This window comes from Python bivittatus, unplaced genomic scaffold, assembly GCF_059951505.1.
Source record: "Python bivittatus isolate LINGU-HERP-01145 unplaced genomic scaffold, Pbiv_v1 ctg000010_np1212, whole genome shotgun sequence".
Classification (NCBI taxonomy): domain Eukaryota; kingdom Metazoa; phylum Chordata; class Lepidosauria; order Squamata; family Pythonidae; genus Python; species Python bivittatus.
Genome location: NW_028277029.1, coordinates 4,070,075 through 4,092,311, shown reverse-complemented (window position 1 = coordinate 4,092,311; position 22,237 = coordinate 4,070,075). Strand labels below are relative to the sequence as shown.

The following is a 22,237-nucleotide window of genomic DNA, read 5'->3' as shown; positions in this document are numbered from 1 at the left end:
GCAGTGCTGATTCTCAACCAGTTGTAAGAGTGGGTTTCGTTATTTATGTGAAGAGGAAGCACGGTTTAGTAATTATCACTGTTAATACGTTTCATCTTATTGAAAAAATGAAACAAAACGTATCAGCTGAATCAAAAGTTGAAAGTAAATAATAGGTGCTTCCTTTATTTTTTCTTTTTTATATCCAATACTAGCATAAACCAAAATCTGTAGTTTGCATAAATTACAATGAAATTAGAAACATTAATCTTATTAAAGAAACAACATTTTATAAATAAATACCATTGTTGGAACAGGGACTGGGTGACCTCTCCAGTTCTAAAAGAAGCTTGTAATAAAGGCTCAAGGAAACAGAGGGAAGGTATGAACTTGGTATTTTCTGGGGAAATGCAGAAATCCTGCCTAGGCCACACCAGTCTGGCCGATGGCTTTCTGGAAGTTATTCCACGAAACTGGAAGCACGACCTGCAGGAAGCACCACAGGAGTGGTCCAGGGGAGGAAGACCACTCTGATCTCCTCTGGAACGCTGAATCCAAGAATGGGTTTTGCACGTCCCTATTGAGTCACCTTTTGGTTCCACACACCAAAAGTGTGGTGCGGGTAGAGCCAGTTTTCGCCTTCAGACGGATCTCGGGTTCTTCCTCCTCCTCTGAAGCCCGTCTCAAGAGTCAGACTCCTCTTCCGGACACAGGAAGCGCATATCCACCTACCAGAAAAAAACAGGAAGGCCGTATGCAAAGAATGGGGTCCTCCTCTCTGGCCAGAAGAGGCTTTAAAAAGCAGAACTCCTTGCTAGAAATTGTGACGACTATTCGTCTAGGTTTGATTACAACACACGTGTTGCTTTAAGGCGTGGTCGGGGGCAACACGCGTGCTCCCATGCACGCCAAAGGACTTTTTGGAGACTGAAACCCAGCACGGCGCAGTCTATACACAAGCACACAGCGATTGTATGTTTATGTATGTGTGTGTGTCGCACGCACTGTGTGTATATTTGTAAGGTGAAGATGTTGTGTACATGGAGCCTTACCACAGGCAGGATTTTTCATGGGGTGCACCGCCATTTAACGCAAAGTCGCCCCGAGGAAGAGCAACGGGGGGGGGGGATTCCCGTTTGCAATGCTGCGATTCCAGCAGCCTTCTGTTGCTCTGGTCCCTCACTCAGCTCGCTTTGCTCATTTTTACTCTGCACGTGGGCAGGAGAAGCATGGTCCTCGCATTCTTCTGCAACTTAAAGCAAAAGGTGACCCCGTCATGAAGAGCATGGATGAGCATCGATGTGCACATTCTTCCTCGGACTGCTAAAGCCTTGGCTCTCTCTGGCTATTTCCTTATAGGAGATACAGATTCTGGTCTTCTGACCGCTGCTGTGGCGCTATAATGCAAACTTGACGTTAGTCCACGATAGCAAAAAAGAAAGAAAAGAAAGAAAGGCTGGTCGCCTTTTTTCCCGCTAAATAAAACATTTCATGAAAGGGCTGAAGCTTCCTCTCGGTTTTACAATCATGCGAACTGGATTCCTGGTGAGGTCCCCTGTTCTCAGCCCCGGTGGTTTCCCACTGCCGCCGCCTTTGTCTTCCTAGCGCAGCCTACATCCCGGAGATCTCCTGGTGGTCCCTTGACCAGCCTCAATTCCACGCTTGGCTCAGCCAGGAGGCCCCAGCAGCCCCCTCCCCAGATCCTGCCGCTGCTCGGGGGCGTTTGGCTCCAGCCTTCCCGGGCTGGAAGAGCTGGCAGCGCCCCGAGCAGAAGCCGCGAAAGCTTCCTCCGCCTCCGGGGCCGGGCTGGAGGGGCGGCCGGGGGCGGGGCGGCGCGGCGGGGTCCCTCCCTGGAAGGGGGCGCCCGGGGCAGCCGCGCCAGCCGCGCGCGCGGGGCCGGGCGGGCAAGCGGACAGGCGCCTCCTTCGCGCCGCCCCGGCGCGCTCCCCCGCGGGTCTCGCCGGCCGCCCAGCCCCCGAGCCAGGCGCCGCGCTCCGCCCGGCCGGTCTGTCTCCGCTGGCCGCCGCGGACTTGCCCGCCGTAGCAGGGCGCTGCGAAGGGAGCCGGCGGCGCGGCTCCGCGGCGAGGGGCACCGGAGCCCGCCGCGCGCCCAGCCCTCGCCCGGCGCTCCCGGGGGCCCGGCCCGGCCCGGCCCGGCCCGGCCGCCGCGATGTCCTCCCCGGCGCGCTCGCCCACCCTGCGGCCCCACCGCATGAGGAAGGACGAGTCTTTCCTGGGGAAGCTCGGCGGGACGCTGGGCAGGAAGAAGAAAGCCAAGGAGGGTGAGTGGCCGGGCGGCGGGCGGGTCGGCGGACGGGCGCGCCCCCTCTGCGGCTGCGGGCGCGGCCGGGGTCCCCCTCGCGCGCCCGCCCCGCTTCCCCGCGCGCCGGGAACGGGAAACGCGGCCCCGGGAAGCCTCGCCCGGGGCGGTGCGGAAGGTCGGGGCGGGAAGGGGCTCAGCGGAGACTCGGTGGAGGGGCTGCTCCGCTTTCTGGGTGGGGGCAAGACGCGCCCCTGGGGCCCCCGCGGGCTGCCCCAACCCAGCCCAGGGAACGCGCTACCCGGGTTGGGCGTGTTGCGCGAATGCCGCTGACGCGCGCGTTGCGTGTCGCCCCTGCTCCCCAAGAGTGCCAGGAGCGCACCCACTCGCGAGTCAGTTCCACCGGGGAAACAGACGGGAGTAGGACTGCGGCCTCAGAACCCCCCGCCTGACCCGCTCCTCCGGTGCCCCGTCCCTGCCTTTCCAGTTACTCGGGAACTTTCCTAACCGGACTTGATTTGACTGGTGCAAAACGACTGGAGGAGCCTGCTGGTTTAGGTAGTTATGTATTTAGATAGAAGCGCCCGCTGAAATCTCACTTGGGCTTTGCTTTGCTGTTCTGCGGGACCAGGAATGCTGTCCTACCACACAAGGTTGTTGTTAAGATCCCTGAGTTCAGCCTTATGAAACCATGATAGTCGTTTCCAAAAGACCCGGCCATATGTTTGAAATGTAAGTGGACTAGTTAAGTCTCTGCAGCTCCAGTAACAAGACACTGGATTTACCGATGCTGTGGAGGAAAACGGAGATCAGGGATCTGGCGAGGGTGAGAACTTACGCAGGGTCCTCCATTGAACTGATGACCCCTGGCCCTCGTGTCCCCAAGCCGGAGAAAGGGTTACGCTGAACTGTGGGAGTTGTGTGGTGTGCAATCAACTAGGTTGCAAAATGGGAATGTAGCAATGAGTTCTGTAAAACTAGAATGAGCCCCAAAGCAGCTGGTTTGGCATTTCAGAGACTCTTAAGCGGACCGGCAGTAGGAAGCCTTTTTATCTGGGTCCCTCTGAGTTGATCTCCGTAGAGATTTTAATACATCTATGTATTTATCTTGGTGGCTGCATTATCAGCAGCACATTTAAAGTGGGTTGTCTTTTTCCAGCATGATTTTTCTAGCTCGCAGGCTTGCAGTTGTGAGATCTCCTTGTGGTGTCTCATCCAAGCAGTAAGCCGACCCCACCCTGCTGAGCTTTTCGAGATCGGCCAAGCTGTGTGCAGACTAGTATTCATTTCCTGGATCTAGAGATGGGGGGATAACAGCAGGAAAAGACATGAATCCATGTATGGATTCATATTTTTAAGAAAGTTAACATTTTAAAACCAATCTGAATATTAGACTGCCACAATTTGGAGGAGCAAAGCTTTCTCCGGTGAGTGCCAGTTTCTTGAAGTTTTCTTGGCAACTATGTAGACGTGGTTTCCCACTGCCGTCAACTGGGGTGTTGTTTTTTTTAACTTTCTGGACATTTCCTGGTGGTCTCCCATCCAAGGACTAACTCAGCCTCACCTTGTTTAGCTGCCAAGGTCACCCAGGTGCTGCATCGATGAATTTTCATTGCAGGAAGGATTTCACATCCTGGATTCTGGATTGTTTCGCTGGGGTGAAGATGATTGCACTGAAGCAGGGCTGGTGGGTCCTCTGCCCGTTCCCCTGGCAAAGGGCCTCTGCCTTTCTAGCTGCGCTGCAGAGGGGCCTCGCTGGGGGATACCCTTCCTGGCATGGGGAAGAACCCTATGCTGGTTTTCTCCTGGCAAGGCAGTTTTGGACTTCTTTGCCAGATGCTTTGGGCACGGGCTCTAAATCCTGGAGAGAGCCAGTTCCGGTCCTGCCTTAGGCACCCGGCCAGCTGGGGGACTTCGGGCCAGTCCTCCTCTCTCATTTCAGCCCCGGAGGAAGGCCAGGGCAAGCCGAATATCGTATCACAAAACTAAAAAATGAATCTATTGTAACGCTTATGGTATTATGAGATGTTTCATGTTCATTTTTGAGTCAAAATCCACATGTCTTTGTTAGGTTTTAAGCTGAAAAATGTTCGGTTAACATTGTTCAGATGACTGAAAGAAAATCGTAGGGAGGGCGGGATGCATTCCACTAATACTCTAAATCAGTGTTTCTCAACCTTGGCCACTTTAAGACGGGTGGACTTCAATTCCCAGAATTCCCCAGCCAGCATGGCTGGCTGGGGAATTCTGGGAGTTGAAGTCCACCCGTCTTAAAGTGGCCAAGGTTGAGAAACACTGCTCTAAATTATACATTAAATTAAAATACAGGCTCTAAAATCCCAATTTTGGGTGTGGCACAATTCCAGGGATAAGATCGTATCCAAGAATGGTTTCCAGTTCAAATTAAATTCTGCATTTGCTTTCTAAAGATGACGTTATTCTAGACCTCCGGGCATTTGCTCTGCCATTCTTCCCAAGCCTCTCCTGGCCCCCGGCACCCAGACGTCCCACCGGCCCTCTCGCAGGAAGGATGCTGGCAGCTGCCACGGTTTCTAGGCCTGCAGTCACCGCTCTCGGGGTGTGCCCTGGTGCCACCTCGATGGTGCTGGCGTGTGGCGGTTGGACGTGGCCACAGGCTTGGCCGAGAGCCAGAAAGTCTGTGAGGGCGGTTGGCGCCGACGGCCCTGCAAAACGCACAGCTCCAGAGCAGAATCCAATTAATCTAATGGGTTGGATGTTGGGTATACGGTTAATAAAACAGCTGCGCTTCGCTAAAATGAACCCTTAAGTGCAACGGGGTTGCCAGCTGCAGTGCTTAAACGCTTATGGTGCAGAAAAACCAGGCAGTGGAAGGACGGATATACGTACAAAGTGGCTTTATGTCAAGTTGAAACGGTGAGTTATAGACTCCAGCATTTTTATACTCCCTGGGACTTGGCTGATCTCAAAAGAACTAAGCAGGGTTGGACTGGAATAGTATTGGATGGGGGACCACTAGGAGATCCTAGGCTGTAAGTCCAAAGCTTCCTGGAAGAAGTCAGGGCCAACCACTTCCATAAAATCACCAGGAAGACTTCATGTCCGTGAGTTTGGCGGGGTTGAGCTGCACTTTTACAACAGGATTTCGGTGTTTCGGATCAGCGTTTCTGCCAAGTGGGGAGACAGCAAAATTTGGCTGACCAAGGCAGCTGTCCTCCTTCCTTTTCAATACTCCTTTCACTTGGGTTTATTCTTCTGAGTCGACCCATTAAAGGCTGATTTCTTAAAGGAAAGACCTGGTCAAGAATATCCCAGGATCGGCCAGGCCAGGTGAGTACCCATGGTCAGCGGCTCTGGAAAGGTCCTGGCAGTCTCCATATTGGACACGGACCTTGTTGCTGTGTCGTTTGTGTCGACGTCTGAATGAGCCTCGCAAGGAGCCCTGGCGAGGACACCTGGGGAGCGCCCACCTCCTCGTCCGTCACTTCTAAATGGGCATCGCAGGGGCCGTCAGGAAACCCAACGGTCGCCTCCTTTCGCTGACGCCGTTTCGATGGCTGGGCCGATCAGGACATGCCTGGTGTGGAGGCCGCTGCGCAAAATTGGAAGGGAAACGGAGCAGCTTTTTGTGAGTGTTGGTGAAACCCACTCGTGCAAACTTCGTTTCAGAGACGGTGGGTTCAGACTCCATCTGAGCTTAATCCCGAGTCACAAACACCGCAGGCGCTTTAACCCTAGGCCCTGCAGTGCCTTGGATTCAAAGCGGAGAGGTTGTCTGAGGTGTGCGTGTGCGTGCGTGTGCGGGTGATGCTTGTGTGCGTGTAGGACCTATCAGGCACACACCGCACCCACAGAGGAAAGAGACTTTTCCCAGGGTTGCTCTGCTGCTCTCACTTTACGACGGGCCAAGGGACTGGTGCAGCGCGGTGAGCTTGTTCCGGACAGGCGGATTCAGGAGAAGGTCCAGGGGGGATCCCCAGCCCTCGGGGCCACTCGGCTCCTAACTCTGTGGAGACCAGGAGCAGCATTTGGTGGCCCCGGGCGGATCAAAGGGAGGACCTTCCGCTTGGGCCTCCTTGCCTGCAGCGCTCCCTTTCATCTTCCCTTTTCCAAAGAGCCACAGGCGTGATGCATGATCTTCTTTTCTCCAGTTGCAAAATGGTGTATGCTAAGCCACGGTTTAATCTGAGGGGCTTCCTCAAAATGCCAGATAAGCTTCTCATGGGTGAATGTGCAATGCAGCGGTAAAAGGAGGACCTCTGACCTGGCTCCCTCCCTGATGGAAGGTCCCACGGGCTTTCCTACGCACGACAACACCAGGGTGTGCTGGCAAGAGACGGGGAAAGGCTTTGCAAACCACTGATAGCAGAGGCGCCCAGGACAGATGTTGTTTCGTCTTGCTTTTCGGGTGGGGGGCACAAGCCTCGCCTCCCCTTCTTGCGGGTTCCTCTCTGTCCCGCTTCTGGGTTGGGAAGGAGCCGAGCCGAGTGGGGTGCTTTCGAGGGTGGCGCAACGGCGGGCAGGGCCTTCTGCTGCTTTGCTAGCAATCCAGTGGATCCTGCAGGGAAGGACGCCGGATCAGAGCCTTCCGTCTGGGAAGGCAGCGACCCATTTGGGACCCTCCAAGAGGGTGCGGCCAAAATTTTCCCTGAGTTCAGGCCACGTGTGGGTGATCTGAAGAATGAAGAGCCTCCAGGGAGCCTTAGAAAAGTTGGGGGGCGTTGCGGGGGGTGTCTCCACCCGATCCGTCAGATTTTGGCTGCCTCTTGCATTCAGTGATGATGAAGGTCTGCGGTCAGCAGCTCCCTTTTGTTCACCCGCCGGGAGGTCGTCTTCCTGAATGTTTCTTGTGGCCTCCTGACCGTGGCCTCCTACCTACTGCTGGCCCGTGTCCACAGGGGAAATAGTTTTGCAGTTCCTCACATAAAAGGAAATCTCTTTTCCTTAGTCTTCTGGAAAGTATCGTCTGTGGTATTTCCCTTGCTGGGGGGGAGAGAAACCCAGCGGAGGCCGTGAGCAGATAGCATCGTCCGCTTGAAATCCGTTTCCAGGATGGGCCGGGAGTTTTTGTTCGGCTCGTCGAGCAGGAGGCTTGGGGTGAGCTGGGAGCGGCGCGCCTGGATGGAAATGTTTCCATCGACGAGTTGGAGAACAGAAAAACATGCCTGGCTGTTACCCGACCTAAAATCTGGAGGTCTGTTAGCAAACCCATTCAGCAAAAGTTGGGTCCCCCCTTTCCAGGCGTTCCGCACAGCGACCACCGTCTGCAGCTTTGGCAGACTCTGACAACCGGTGCGGCTTTGGGGCTGCGTAATCGTGATCTCATCTGAATGGTTGGGCTTGCCATCCTTTCACCTGGAGAGAAATGGCCTGTATTAGTCAGTAGCATTATGTGCCTCTGTTGACTTTCTGAAGAAATAGTTTTTTCCCAAAAGAACCGAATCTGGTCCGAGGCTCATGAGCATCTCCCTCCCTCCCTTCTTTGGAGCGCCAGTTGGAGAAGGGGACGTGCCAGAAGTATTAGAACAAGGTTCCTCAACCTCAGCAACTTTAAGATGGGTGGACTTCAACTCCCAGAATTCCCCAGCCAGCAAGGCTGGCTGGGGAATTCTGGGAGTTGAGGTCCACCCATCTTAAAGTTGCTGAGGTTGAGGAACCCTGCTCTAAAGGTTAAACAAGAGTTGAAAATAGCCAGGATTGGAGGGGCTGATGAGGAATAGCAGTTGGGCATGGTCTAAACTAGATTTGGTGAAGTTTTCTTTGTTGCCTTCCTTTAATCCCTCCACTCACCATCTCTTATTCTTTTTTTGCACTTTGCATAATACTGCGTATCTGTGTGGTATAGTGTGTGTGTGTGAAAATTAATAATGAAGGAATACAGAAGAAAAAATGCTTCTAAACTCGTACAGACTGTTTCCTTTCACCCCTTTTGGTCCCCCGAGGGTCCTTATCCACGTTTCACTCTTCAAGTAGGAAAACCGCCCAGAATCCCAGAGAATGGCAGGCGGTCAATTTGGATTAGATGACCCAAGGTTATTTCTTCTACAGTGGTACCTCAGGTTACGAATTTAATCCGTTCCGTGACTCTGGCCGCAACCCGATTTGTTCGCAACCCGAAGCAAATTTTCCCATAAGGTTCAATGTAATTACCGTTAATCCGTTCCGGCGTCCGCGGACCACGCGTCAAGGGCGGAAAAACGGCCGCGGACCGTGCGGCAGGCGGAAAAACGGCCGCGGACCGTGCGGCAGGCGGAAAAACGGCCGCGGACCATGTGGCATGGGCGGAAAAACGGCCGTGGACCATGTGGCATGGACGGAAAAACGGCCGCGGACCACATGGCACGGGCGGAAAATGGCTGCGGACCACGTGTCACGGCGGAAAATGGCCGCGGATCCGGTTCGTACCCCGAGGCGGAGTTTGCAAACCGAGATAAATTTTTGCGGCCGGAGCTGGTCGCAACCCGAAAAGTTGGTAAACACAGGCGTTCGTAACCCAAGGTACCACTGTATTTCACTGCTGGTTAGGGCGTGCAAAGAGGTTCCAGAAGCGCTTCAGTCCTTATGTGAACACAGCACCTCTCTGTGGCTCATTTATGCAGCCACATCTTTAAAGGATCACACATATTTTGGTTATGCTAGCAGGCCTAAGGACCTCAGGGGACGGGTGAATTAGTGAGGTGGCTCCAGTATTTTTAACATCCCTCCGTCTATTATTTTCTTTTTCTGTTTTAGTTCTCCTTTATCGTTTTTAATGTTTTTTGTAATAATCATTATGGCATGTTTTTAGGCAATGTTTGTTTTGTCTACTTATTGTCTTATTGGCTTGGGAAATACTGCCCAGAGTCACTTTTTGTGAGATGGGTGGCCATATAAATACATACATACATACTTTAGACTTTTGTGGAAACCTGTGATGGAATGGACCTATGAAGGCCAGGCTCAGGGAGATAAGCGTGTTCTTAGCCCCCAGCAGGAGTGTGGGAAGTTCAAGAAGATGAGGTTGGCACCTCCCTAAGGAATTCACGGTGTTGTGGCTGGCTGGCTGGCTTGGGAACTTGGGTTCAGTCTGAGGAGATTCTGTCTTGAGGTGGAAGCTAATAAACACAACAGAACTGTATTTGCATTGTCTCTTGGAGTTCTTTGGGCTGAACCTGAGAAAACCTGAAAAAAGACACGGCTGCTTTCATTAGCAATGGAAAGATATATCCTTGCCTTTCCCCAAGATTTCCTGAGTGATTTTGAAGCATGCACAACCCTACCGATATACACCGCCCACCTGGAGAGAATTTTAGCCATAGAGGCGGAATATAAATACGGTGCAAGATTCCTTCCTTTGGCATAAAGCAATTTTAATTTTAGTTGCCTGAAAAAGCTGCTCTCTGTGGAATCTGCTGGCCCGCAGACTGATTACTGATCCAAATATGTCACATCTAATTTACATGCGACAACTTGCAGCCAGAGGAACAGAAGCTGAGTCAGCAGATGGTTGTCTGTTTGCTCAAACTGCTTGATTTTGTGACCATCGGCTGATGGTGGAAGCACAAACTGGATCCAGTTCAGAAGTGTTGCTATAGTCTCTGCGCCTTCCCGCGCTCCAGATTCGGGCACGCTTTTTGCAGGTGCCATCATTTGAAAAAGCACACAAAAGCCGTCCAGAACGCGTGCTCTATTTCTCTGAATTGTAGATCTTGTCGGGAGAGAGTGGCGTTAGGGTACGGGGGCAAAAAGTCAGGACGAGTCTGGCAGCCCCTTTCCTGACTAATACGTTTCATGAAAAGGCGGACGCTTTCATGAGCTCGCGGAAGCATCGGCCTTCGCGTGGAACGTGTGACCGTAGTCGGAAAAGGTGCTACCAGGTTCCTTCTGATCCATTTCTTTCAAGTAGATCTCTTCTGCTCAGAAGTCTGAGGACCTCAGATAGGAGCGTCCGGCACCCAACAAAAAGTTCAGGAAGATGCCCAGGCTGAAAAATCAATGATGCTTGGCCAATCTCCAAGTCTGAACGCGACGCGGATAATTTCATGGTAGAATGATCAGCCTTTTTCCCGAAGGAGATCTCTCAGGAGATTGCATTTGATCTGTCTCACCCACTTACAGTACTCATATCATTGGGCAGATTAAATTTTCTTAGCGTTCTCTAGAGCAGGGTTCCTCAACCTTGGCCACTTTAAGACGGGTGGACTTCAACTCCCAGAATTCCCCAGCTGGGGAATTCTGGGAGTTGAAGTCCACCCGTCTTAAAGTGGCCAAGGTTGAGGAACCCTGCTCTAGATGATTGAACTGAAATACTGAGAAAGGGGCTAGTGCGTTTTTTTGCAGAGGGCACAAACTACCCCTTCAGTCCAAAGGTCCGTTCAAAATTGGCCTGTCCAAATACACGGTTTGCCAAAAGCCTTCTTTGGAGAGCAAGGCGCATTTCCGCTCTTCTCGGCTTGCTTTTGACTTTTAGTCCTTCTTGCGTCAACCCAGCTCAGAGACGGGAAATTTCATTCCTGCCCACCGATCCTTTCTTTCCCCCGGCCAGGGAGACGACGAGAGAAATCCCTGTTTAATTTGGAGACAATAGGCTCTCTTGCCTGTTGCTGGTGGGCCTCTCGAAAGCCCCAGCTGGTTTTTTTTAATTTAGAAAGGATTAGAAAAGAGTACGAGCCATGAAGGATCAGAGGCATGGAAAAAGAATAAAAGACTCGCATACAAATAGTAAGATACAAGGAAATAAACATGGGATCTGAAACGTCAGGGAGATCACCGTTTTTCAACTTGTTAGCGACTCATTATAAAATGGGTCTCATCATTTTTTTAAAAGAAAAACTACACATCGCCGTTTAAACTAAAAATATCTGATTAACACAGTGTAAATCACTAACTAGAGTTCTAGGTGATAATAAATAAAATAAAATAAAATAAAATAAAATAAAATAAAATAAAATAAAATAAAATAAAATAGAGCCAGTTTGGTGATTTATGATAATAAATAAATTATAAAATGGGTCTCATCGTTTTTTTAAAAGAAAAACTACACATCGCCATTTAACTTTAAACTAAAAATATCTGATTAACACAGTGTAAATCACTAACTAGAGTTCTAGGTGATAATAAATAAAATAAAATAAAATAAAATAAAATAAAATAAAATAAAATAATAAAAGAGAGCCAGTTTGGTGTAGTGGTGAAGGCACCAGGCTGGAAACCAGGACAGCAAGTTCTAGTCCCGCCTTGGGCACGAAGCCATCTGGGTGACCTCCGGCCAGTCACTTTCCCCCAGCCCCAGGAAGGAGGCAATGGCAAACCACTTCCGAAGTCTGCAGGGACTTGTCCAGGCAGTCTCCGAGAATCGGACAACTGAAAAACAGAGTTACAGCTATAATAAATCAGATCACCGCTAGAAATCAGATGCTTCAAGGGTTATTCAAATCATTTGATCTGCACCCAGAGGTGTCTGCAGGGCGTGGTCAAAAAAGTCAAGATGGCGCTGCAACGGGACCAAAGCTCTGCCTGTTTTTTATGTGTGACGAGGCCGAGCTTCGATCCCGCTGTTGTGGCCACCGTCTTGACTTCTTTGATGATATCCCACAGACACCCCTGTTTACGCAGTTAAAAAACAGAGCCAGGGTAGGGAATAACTTTGCCCCCAGGGTTATCGCTTCTCCAAGTTGGCTCTAAACGCAAGTGGAGCAAAAGGTTTGAGGAATGGGTTTTTTCCAGATTTTTTTCACGCTTAGCAGCCCAAACGATTGCCATTGCCATTGCCATTTCCTTTTTTCTTTCCATCTTATCTCAAGCCGTGTTTGTTATACGTACGCTGATATAGCGTAGGCGGCAGCAACCTGTCTGAACTGAAAAATGAAGCAGGGCTGGCTGGGTCTGGTTAAGGCTAAGATGGAAGGCCACTGGGAGATTTTAGGGTTGGGAAGCTAGAAAAAACATCTCCGTCGAAAAGCCATCCTGCAAGAAAGCCCTCTCCAATCACCTCCGTAGCACTGCCTCGCAAACTCCACGAACGAGCAGTCCGTGAACTCCGAGCAGAGCTTAGACCAAACGTTTTAAAAAACCTTTTATTTAAACCAACATAGATGGTGTTTCTTCAGCATCCCTAAAGCTATCCGCATCAGACTTAGGACGGTTTGGCGCCAGGGGTTTGCATAATTCTATCGGACGTTGTGAATTCCTTGTTCCTGACATGCCAGGGATTTTAAACCAATATTTTTCTACAGGTGTAACCCACAATAATACTAATAATACTGTAATAATAATCTGTCCCGTCCACAGCAGGCTCGGGCCCCAGGGAAGGATTCCAGAGAACAATAAGCGGAAATGTTTTGGCCCCGTGGAGTGTTTAAAAGATACAGCGAAGAGACGGGGGAACATTTGGGAACGCTTTTATCGATCGAGGTATTGTTCCAGTTTAAAGCAACTGAAATGGTTTCTCGAGGCCTTGCATTGTTTTCTCTGTTTTTCAGCCATTCTTCACCTGTTTCCTCCAAAATGCAGTGTTAGCAGGGCCTCGTAGAAGATGACATCTGAAATAAAGGCTGCTGCTTTTCAAAGGAGGTCTCATTGTACGGCTGCTGATAATAGGAACGTTTCAGAGGATCAGAGCCTGGGCACGTCTATAAAATTGTCCATGCGTGGACCTTGGTTGTATTTCCAAATACAATGCCGCCTTTAGTGTTACCCTGGATCCTTACTAATCGTCGCGGTAAATACTATCTTTGTACAAAATTGTGCTTGCCTTTTCAAAGAAAACGAAACTCTAAGGGAGCTAAATGCAACCTTCTTCCTTACGCGTCTCTCATCTGGAATGTTTTTCTGCATTTTGGTCCTTTCACGTTCCCTTTAGAAGTGCGTCGTTTGGATTAATATTTCTTAAAGAGTAACGCATCTCTGCCTTTTCCGTGTGAGTCGACCTGTAAGTAGCCGGTTAGTTTGCAAGGAATGGAGGGTGCATCGCTCGGCGCTCCGGGATAATGTTGACAACACAACAGGAGCTTTTGCGTGGCTGCTCCGTGGTGTTGGTGTAAGGGCGTGGTCGATTGTGTTGCCTTGTTCCCCCTTGGGAGAAAAGAGTGCACGTGGGGATTGTGCAAGGATGGGAACTGCTGTTTTGATTTCCTTAACTAGCACTTGCATTTTGCTCCCTCTGTAGTGTTTCAGGCACTGGAAAATTTCCTTAAGGTCTCTTTCCTCTTAACAGCTTTTGTGATTCTTCGTTGGCCGTTCAGGAATAATTGGACGGATGGACAGAAGTGCAAGGAACACCCAGCTGGAAGTGGTAGAACTGGGCCATTTGGTCAAAGCTAGGTCTAAGGCAGCTATGCTGGCTGGGGAATTCTGGGAGTTGAAGTCCACCCAGCTTAAACTGGCCAAGCTTGAAAAACACTGAACTAGATTAATCTGTTGTTTTGCTATTATGGAATGCACCTTAGAAAAGGAAGCGTTGTGATCTGAGTTGTACAATGACAATCTTCTCCTTTTTATCACAAATTTAGCAGGAAAAAGAGAAGTTCTTTGGTTATTAAAAGTAACATCCGTTTATTACCATATTACTACATCCTCGTTTTCCTGGTCTACAGAGGCGGGGAGCTAATTCAGGAATCAAATGGTTTTGAATATTTCAATTTTCCCGTCGTAATAGTTCTTGGCTGGGCTGCAAGTTATAGGAACACTGAAGCCGGCTATAAAGAATTGCCATAATACCCTTCTTTTATGGTGATTATTAAAAGTTGCATCACTAGAATTTTCAGCTGAGCACGGGTGTCTTATCGCAGCTCGCTTGCAGCTCTTGTCTTGGCTTTAATTAAAAAAATAACAGTCAGGAACAAAAATGCAGAAAAAGAAAAACATATATAGCATACAAGGGTTTGTAAGCCTAGTTTTTAAACAGTCATTAAACCGTGACTTCACGAAGTCATGCCCTTATGCTGATAAAGAAGTAGCCAAAAGCAACTCCATTAACTCTGCGTGGCTGTCTTTGAAACATCGAGCGGTGATCTTTCTGCTGTCCTCCCTACTCGAGAAATCCGTAATTTTTCTCACAGTTCACGTAATTCACATCTTTGAAGCATCTTGCTCTTTGCAACACCCTGTGAAGCAAACTTGCAGATTTATGGGGCAATCCTGGGTAAGCCCATCTCATAGGAGGATGCGTCACCCAGTTTCCACTTCCAGCATAACCAAGTTAGTGGCCAGCTCGTTCAAAAGTTTCCCTGGGCTGTCCAGTAAACACAAAACAGAATCTTTTGTTGAATTAATCTCTTCTGGGTCATTATTATCTTCATTATTGTTATTCACTTTGGGGCAAATATAAAAGGTACAGAAAATGCCCCACGAGCCAGCCTGGTAACTTCCTCCGATGGTTTTAGAAGGCCAGTCCCCTGAAGGCAAGGATGCCCCCAAAAGAGTCGCCAGGGATGGTGCAATTGAAGCTCTGCGACGTGCCCCCAAAGCAGCTGCAGCTTCAATTGCACTGTCCTGGCCGCCATCTCGACTTTTTTGACCACAGCCTGCAGGTATCCCTCATCTGCAAGTGTTCCTTGCCCTCTGAAGTTGGTGACCCTTCTCTAGTTTTTCTCTCTGCCTGTTTCTGAAGCGCGAAGAACTATACCAGTAAAACGCCAACTGAAAAGCCTTGTTTAGCAGCGATGAAATATTATTCAGTGAGATTTTAAAGGGTCAGGCGATTCGACGAATTAGAGACGGAGTCCCCTGAACTTACCCTCCGTAATTAATGGCTGGAAAAAAGGCACTGTAGTTTTTCTTGCTCTGGGAGAGAGTAGAGTTGGGCAGCCAACTAGGATTATTTACTTCCTGGCCACAACCAGCCCGTTAGTTAGTTAGTTGTCTGGAAGGAGTTCTACAAATAAGGCACATGAGGAAGAGGAGGGTTGTGGCGGCCCTGTGGTTTCTTCTGTTTTATCGTCTTCTGCCTGGTCTTCCTGCAGAGTCATTTGTGCAGCTGGAAGGCTTTTGTTCTTCGATTTCCAAATAATTGCTCTCCATAATTGCAAGCAATAGTGGGCTCTTGCAAATCCAGACAGGAGCCATTCCTGCACGCTCCTTCTCCGTCCTTGGAGGGATCCTCAGTTTAACAGTGAGTCCTTTGGTTTTCCTCTTCTGTTCCTTGTGCTTGAAAAGACATTTAAACTCTAAATTTACATAAGAGTTACACTGAGGGGAGGACACTCGAGTTAGTTAGCACTGATTAGTTAACATTCCTCTGTTGACTTATGCTTGATTCTGGAGACAGAGCTCTGGCTGGATTGGAGACGTTTGCTTATAAGTGGCTACCTTATAGCCTTGACAGAAGAGCAATCTGTCCCAATTTGATCCCAGTCCTACCCTGCTGAGAACAAGCAGCTGAGATAGTTTAAAAATAAAATTGAGTGGACACAGTCACATTGTTTCATTGGCAAATATGGAAGTAGTTTGTTATTGCCATCGGGGAATTTTTTTTTTTAACTTCCCAGTCTAGATTTCTGAGTGGTCTTCCATCTAAGTACCGATCGGGTCCAACCCTGCTTCACTTTTTAAGATCAGCCACAGTTGGCTGGGACGTGGCTTCATCTGATGTTTTTTTGCTTCACAAGAACCCCAATAAAGACAGAATTACTGTGTTTTAATCTAAGCAGTTGCGTGCCTGTACATATGTGTGTGTGTGTGTGTTTTTAAGTTCACCCATCATTCTTCCACAAACACTTGTGCTTCTTTTCATGCTAAGGCAAAGATGGCCGAATCGACTTTGAAAGTTTTGCTTCCAAAATTTGATTTCTGGGACGGTTCATTGACGGATGGAAATCAAAACTTGATGTGCCATTCTGAACCGCTGGAAATACATGTCTGTTGTTGTTATTCACCATCCATGTAATACTTTTCAGTGACTGGACCTGGAGAACTTCCCATTTAAACTTCGTCAGAGGCGAAAAGAAAAGAAAAAAGCTAAAATGGGGAGCAAAGAATGATTGCAGAGAAGGAAGGTTCATGGATTTAGGTTTGTCGCAATGATGGGGATAATGCTAAAATGACTTTTAAAAATGTTTTAGGAGGTGTTTGGGCGAAGGTGGGCCTCATTCATCCGATTCATTCAAGGCCCTCAAAGGGCTGTGAAGTCAACAGCTGCCATTAGCAAGGCGGTGAGAGAGACGCAGAGCTCACAGAAGTGCCAAATTCAGCACGGCGGTCGTGTCCATTTACATAAATGTCAGTGCTAATCACTCTGAAGTTGATATGGAGAAATTTGTGACAAAGCCAACCGCTCGGTTTTACTTCCTGTTTATAAGTAGCCTTGCCACTTGTGCGTTGAAATTTCTAGATAGCCAGGGACGCTGATTCTTGCTTATTCCCGTCAAATTGCTTGAAACGGAGAACGCATCAGAAAAACTACAGTAAAAGCAATAACACTCGTTCCTATTGTCAGCGTTGCCACTGATAAAACAGCAAAGTTCAGTGCTTTGATTCTCCATAAATCAAATCCTTTGTTTGCATCTGCTTCATATGTTATTTTTTCCCCCCCCCAAAATGGGTTGTTTATACATGCCATTCTAATTGACCATAAAACTGAGATCTTTCTGAGTAGGTAAGTCCTCCATCACGGCTTGATTTACGCAGAGGGCACTGGTACCCCATAATTAGCTCCTCTATTCAGTAGCTTCCTAACAGCTGCTGTTTTCCAATACTGTGAAGTTCAGACCTTGGACCAGAAATAACTGCAGCTAAAATTAAATAGTAGTTATCATCTGGCTTCTTTTGAACATCCAGATTACCATTCATAGCCGCTCATTTGTAGGGACAATGTAGAAAACAGCTGCATTTCATGTTCAGGGACCGTTGGAGTTAAACGGCAGGATCTTTAGATTGCTGTGAAATGGAACTTGCTCTCGTTTGCTAAGATGATGTTGTATCCTGTGATTTTTGGAAAGGAGGGGAGGAGAGTTACGTTTCAGAGCTGAATAGTCAACTTTGGGTTCTGTAGTAAGATGGAAGGGCCGATTCCTGTGAAGACGTCTCCGTGTGTTTCCCGGAAAAATCTTCCCGTCGGGACGATGATCATTGATGAGGATGATGTCTGCACAGTGGCGGAGACAAATGGCTTTTATTTCTCCATTTGATATCCTGCTCTTCTTGATAATAGTTCCAGGATGTTTGACAGGGTCAAAAGGACCAAAATGGACCTGTAGGAAGGGTGACACATGATCCCTAGAGACGGATGGGTCAGGATGGCTTCCTTGTGCGATCTCCATCGAGCGCTGTCAATGGAGCTCCATGGCTTTGCCAGCTCCTCTGCCCATTCCTGAGGACACCAACAGGGTTTTTTCATATGTGCCATGCCCGGACAGCCTCGTGACCCCCTTGTGATCTTGGGCTAGCTGGTGGTCTGAGAAAGGCCAGCCGCCTCCTCTAGAAATGCCCCTTGACGGCCTGCTGAATACCACCCTGACTGCGGCATAGTCTTCTGCCCGCTTCCCTGGGGTATCGTGTCTCGATGGGAGTGGGTATCCTGCAGGCCTGCCTTCCACCGTCACGGGCATTTGACCAGCAGCGGTTTAATCTTATCAGCAGATTGGCAGCAGGAACCTCTGTTCATGCTCAGAGAGAATGGCAGCTATTGAGCTCCTGGGCAAAGCATCCATTCTTCTTGAATTTCACTCAGCCATGCCAGGGGTGTCTGCTTTACACCCCTCACCTCTGCTGGGACTTGCCCTCGCTTCTCGTGTCACCGTGACCAAATTAACCCAGGCTCGCAGGTCAGGTTCTGCCGTGCCCCTCTCCGTCCTCTTCAGACTGGCAGCTCTGCCCTCTGGCAGCGGGCAGCCTTATGCGCCAGGGGGCTGGAATGGCAGCTCTGCTTTGTAGCAAACGCAAGAAACCAGGAGGTAGGAAGAGCTACGTGTGAATGCCTGCTTCGGTTTGTGTTACCTGCACGAGGGAGATCTTGCAGACCCCTGGACCTTTCGCTGCCAGCGCTGGTGGTCATATGAACAACTAAAGCCTGGGCAGACTTGGCAAACGGGTGGCGGGGGGAGAACATAGTTGCATTTCTCTGCCCCCCCCCACAAGCCCATTCTAGGATAGTAGCAAGAAGAGGATGGTTATGTTGTGATTTATTTTTAGTTCCACATTCTTGATTCCGCTCCTGAGCGTGGAGGCTGTGTTGGGAAATACTGGGCGCTGCTGTTTATACCGTGCAGAGGGAAGGAAAAGCTGAAAGGATTTTCATGTTTTTCGACCCTTGAGAAATGAGTTTGCTGAAAATGCAGCATTATCAGAGCCTTTGACCAGGTTTTGGAGTGATATAAGGAGGCATGATGACGTCCCTTCGATAGGGATTGTGCTCAGCTGTTTTTAAGTGGCAATGGGAACTGTGTGATTCTGATTCCAAGAACGTGCAGAGAACCTGTCACAGGTTTTCACCTGCAGAGAGCATTAATAGCAGCTGAGTCCTTTGTGACATCAGGTCCTGCAAATGTCTTGGACCACAGTTGCCATCGTCCCCAGGCTAGTGGCTATGCGGGGTGTGGTGTTACAGTCTAAGCTGGAGAAGGCTGTCTTCAACTTACACAACCATACTTGGTTTATTGACCACCCACCTAATCGTGGTCGATTTAAGCTGTGCCAGACTGCAAAGCACGGCGCAGTCCTATTAAGTAAGAGGAGCAGGAATTAATTTAAAAACCTTGGCCAACTCCACCTTCACTGCGTTCAGTTTAGAAGCATAGGACTTTCCGTGTATTTCCTTTCTCGGTCGGTTTGGGGCTGCGAGCAAGTTGTTTCTCGAGGTTTTGTTCCATGCAAGAAAAATGGAAGGAGGGAGATCCCCGGTCAGTCCTGGAATTAGGATGACAAAACAGGGGCACCGGGGTGGGGTGGGGGATAAAAAAAAATCAAGATGGCAGCTGCAATTGAAGCTTCACCTCTTTTTTATGTGCGTATCGGCCAACAAACGGCCTTTTTAGACCCCCCTCCACCAACGGATGCCCCCGTGGCAGAGTCCGGCCAGAGGGTGAAGCCACAGCAACATGATCTGGTGGCTCCATCTGAAGAGAAGAGCTGGGGACAGCCTGGAGGAGGCAGGGGCGGAATCAGAAGGATCCACGCGGGGTTGAGGACAATCCACCTTTGTTCTGGTGTTTCCAGGTTTTTGAGAGTTGGCCTGCCACAGCTGTTTTACTGGCCAGAACACAATAGTTGTTGCTTTAGCAGGAGACAAAGAGGTCCATTTTATTCAAGGCCTCCAGGTTTTATTTCATCTGGCACCTGTTTTAAGGCTGAGTGAGTTACACGGCCAGTGCAGCCAACAGGATTGGCTCTGGTGGTCTCTGCCTCATTCTTGAAGAATCCAGAAATGCTTCGCCTCCAGCCCCAATTTGGGACGGGCCCACATTTTTGGAGAATCGTTAGAAAACCTGCTGCTTAAATCATTGTGCACTAATTCCTGGGAAAAGTTTCTTTGGCATATTCAGCATGGCTGTTCCTCTTCTGTTTTAAGAGTTATAATTCTCAGTCATTCAGCATTTGGGAATCTCATATTATTGCAAGACAGGTAGTCCCCGGGTGACAGACGACCCATAGTTAAGAACCGAGCCCATTGTAGAAATAGTGTAGGGAGATGGGCAGTGACAAATGTGAAATATAAATAAATAAGTAAAATTTGAGTTAAATACACAGTGGTTCGAGTTAATTACTGTTTATACAGTGTTATACAATAATACTGTTCGGGCTTACGTACAAATTGGACACAAGGACAGACCTCGGGAACGGAACTCGTTCTTCAACTGGGGACCCCCGTAGCCTTCTGCTCTTTCAGTCGATTAAGTGGCAAAATTAAGGGCAGAACCATGGCTTGTTCCTCCCTTGTGTTTCAGTAAGAAAAGAGGAAGATATGGTGACATTAAAACAATGTTCTAATTATTTGGAGGAAACTGGATTGCTTAATATGCCCACCCCTTTCACGTGCTGCCCACTTACACGCTTAGTGTGTGGCTAGAAGACCTTTGCCCTTGGTTCAAGGTTATGAAGGTGCCTAGAACCATATGTGGTTCAGAAGCAGAACCTGAGATATTCAATTTCTCTCCACCGTATGAGGGTTACAATTATTTGCATTTGACTATCTCTCCAATACGTTATCTTGATTATTACAGTCACTTGAGGCAGAATGAAAAGAGGTAAAATAAAAATTGGAGGGGGGGGGGAACCCTTCAAAAATTGCAGACAGTGAATAGTTGCGGACTGTAGTAAATAGCTACCCTAAAACGTTGGGGGTGTTTGGCCTAACTTCAGTCAATCTATCCAACCCAAGCAAAGAGAGATACAGCCTATAAAAGTAAACGTGAATCAAATGGTCAAGCTATATATAGTTACCCAATGTTTGCTGTTTCTCCTTTCTTTCAGTGTCTGACCTGCAAGAAGAGGGTAAAAATGCTATCAATGCACCGATGTCCCCTGCTACAACCGATCTCCATCCAGAAGATACATTACTAGGTATGGTATGAGTGCCACGTCACAGACTTACGGTGTAAACGAAAGAGTTTTGGGTTTTATGTGCTGGTTGGGGAGGAGGGATGATGTGAGGCTGCAGGGTCCCATCTCAAGCTGAAGTTGTGCTTGAGGCTTCTGAACTAAAATTAACAGTTCATTAAAATAAGAACTGGTGTCTTCATACGTGCTTTTCCCCCACCATGGAACCCAAAATGATTCTTTTCTTGCTGACCTTACGCAGATCTGGACCAGAAATACTCTAAATTAGGGCTCGCCAACATTGAAATTATTTTCAAAATGTGTGAGTTTTCTACAACTTCATTTGGATTTGGGTTAAGGGCCTTTGAAGCCATACTCTGATCGCAGGTCCTCTGCAGAAGCAAAGCTTCTGGTGACACGTGTCTTGTCCAGTATTTAATCCTGGGTAAAAGTGCAGGCTGGTGTCTATTATGGAGATGTGGCTGGAGGAAGAGGATGCATTTTTTTCTCTTCCTGCTCCGTCCCTCCCTTGCCCTTGGAAAACCCCTGTTTTGAGAGTTACCAGGGTCAACTTTTCTGCAGGCAACCCAGTGTTGCACAGCACATGATCCAAAGGCCCAGTTCACCAAGAGTGTGTCTGTTCATCCTCTGAGGAAATCAACGCCATGCAACCCTTCACGTGGTGCCTTCTGAGATAATTGGATGTTCTTTTCAAGTTCGTGCAAATGACTAGCTTTTTGGCATTTATGAATCAGATGGCAGCTGATGTCTTTTAATAGCGATTTCTGAAGCAGTGTGCTTGTGTGCATGTCTTTGTGTTACGATGGCTTTAATGAAAGGCTTCCTTTTGAAATTGCCAGAGGAAAATGAAGAACGTACCATGATAGATCCCACTTCAAAGGAGGATGCCAAGTTTAAAGAACTTATCAAGGTAAGGAACACATTAATATGGAGTTTTGTCTGTCTTTGTTGTAGTTTATCTTAAGATGAAAGAGTTTTGATCTTGCAATTTTTGGCAGCGCAGGAAAATGGCTGCTATCTCTCCCTAGGAAATACGTTTGGAGAAACTATCACTGGAGAAGCCAGTACAGAGTAATAAATTTTAAATAGAAAATCCACTGTATTTCTAGTTCACATTTTTATCTAAGAAGGAAGCTTAGCACAAATGATACACGAGCATGCCTTCAAAATGAACAGTAGGAGTAAAATCCAAGAGGAAAGAAATCCTTAAATCAAAAGCTTAAAAGTTAAAAATAGCATCTGATCTGACATCTTAATATTTTCAGAAAAGCCACCTTTAACTATTCTTTCTCCATCCTTCTCTTAATATTGGGAAGTGCTGAGCTGTGGTAGATCTTCCCTTGTATTTCTCTGAGGAGGTTTGGGAATTCGAACTGTGGTAATAGACATACTACATTATGTTTATGGTGCCAATGTTGGAAATGTTGCATTTTCTTCTCTGCTGATTTACAGTGCAATTGTAGGTAGGTATGTTGCAGAAGAAATCTCCCTTAGTTGGAGGGAAGTCCAGCAAGAAAATCTTATGCTGAGTGGATAGATAATGGGCGT

General features: G+C 48.3%; 1 protein-coding gene across 2 annotated transcripts in view; it reads left to right on the top strand.

Annotated features, from left to right (window-relative positions):
* The first annotated feature begins 1,883 nt into the window (after positions 1–1,883).
* The window catches only part of PARVB (parvin beta), a 43,175-nt gene continuing 22,821 nt past the window's right edge, over positions 1,884–22,237 (top strand). Inside the window, exons 1-3 of one of the 2 annotated variants that reach the window (XM_088150877.1) lie at positions 1,884–2,261; positions 20,603–20,692; positions 21,529–21,599. In XM_088150877.1, coding sequence (XP_088007003.1) covers positions 2,150–2,261; positions 20,603–20,692; positions 21,529–21,599 — 273 coding nt within the window. In that variant the 5' untranslated portion in view covers positions 1,884–2,149. Of the gene's footprint in view, positions 2,262–12,638; positions 12,918–20,602; positions 20,693–21,528; positions 21,600–22,237 lie in introns of those variants that run through there. The other variant, XM_088150911.1, reaches the window with a different exon arrangement.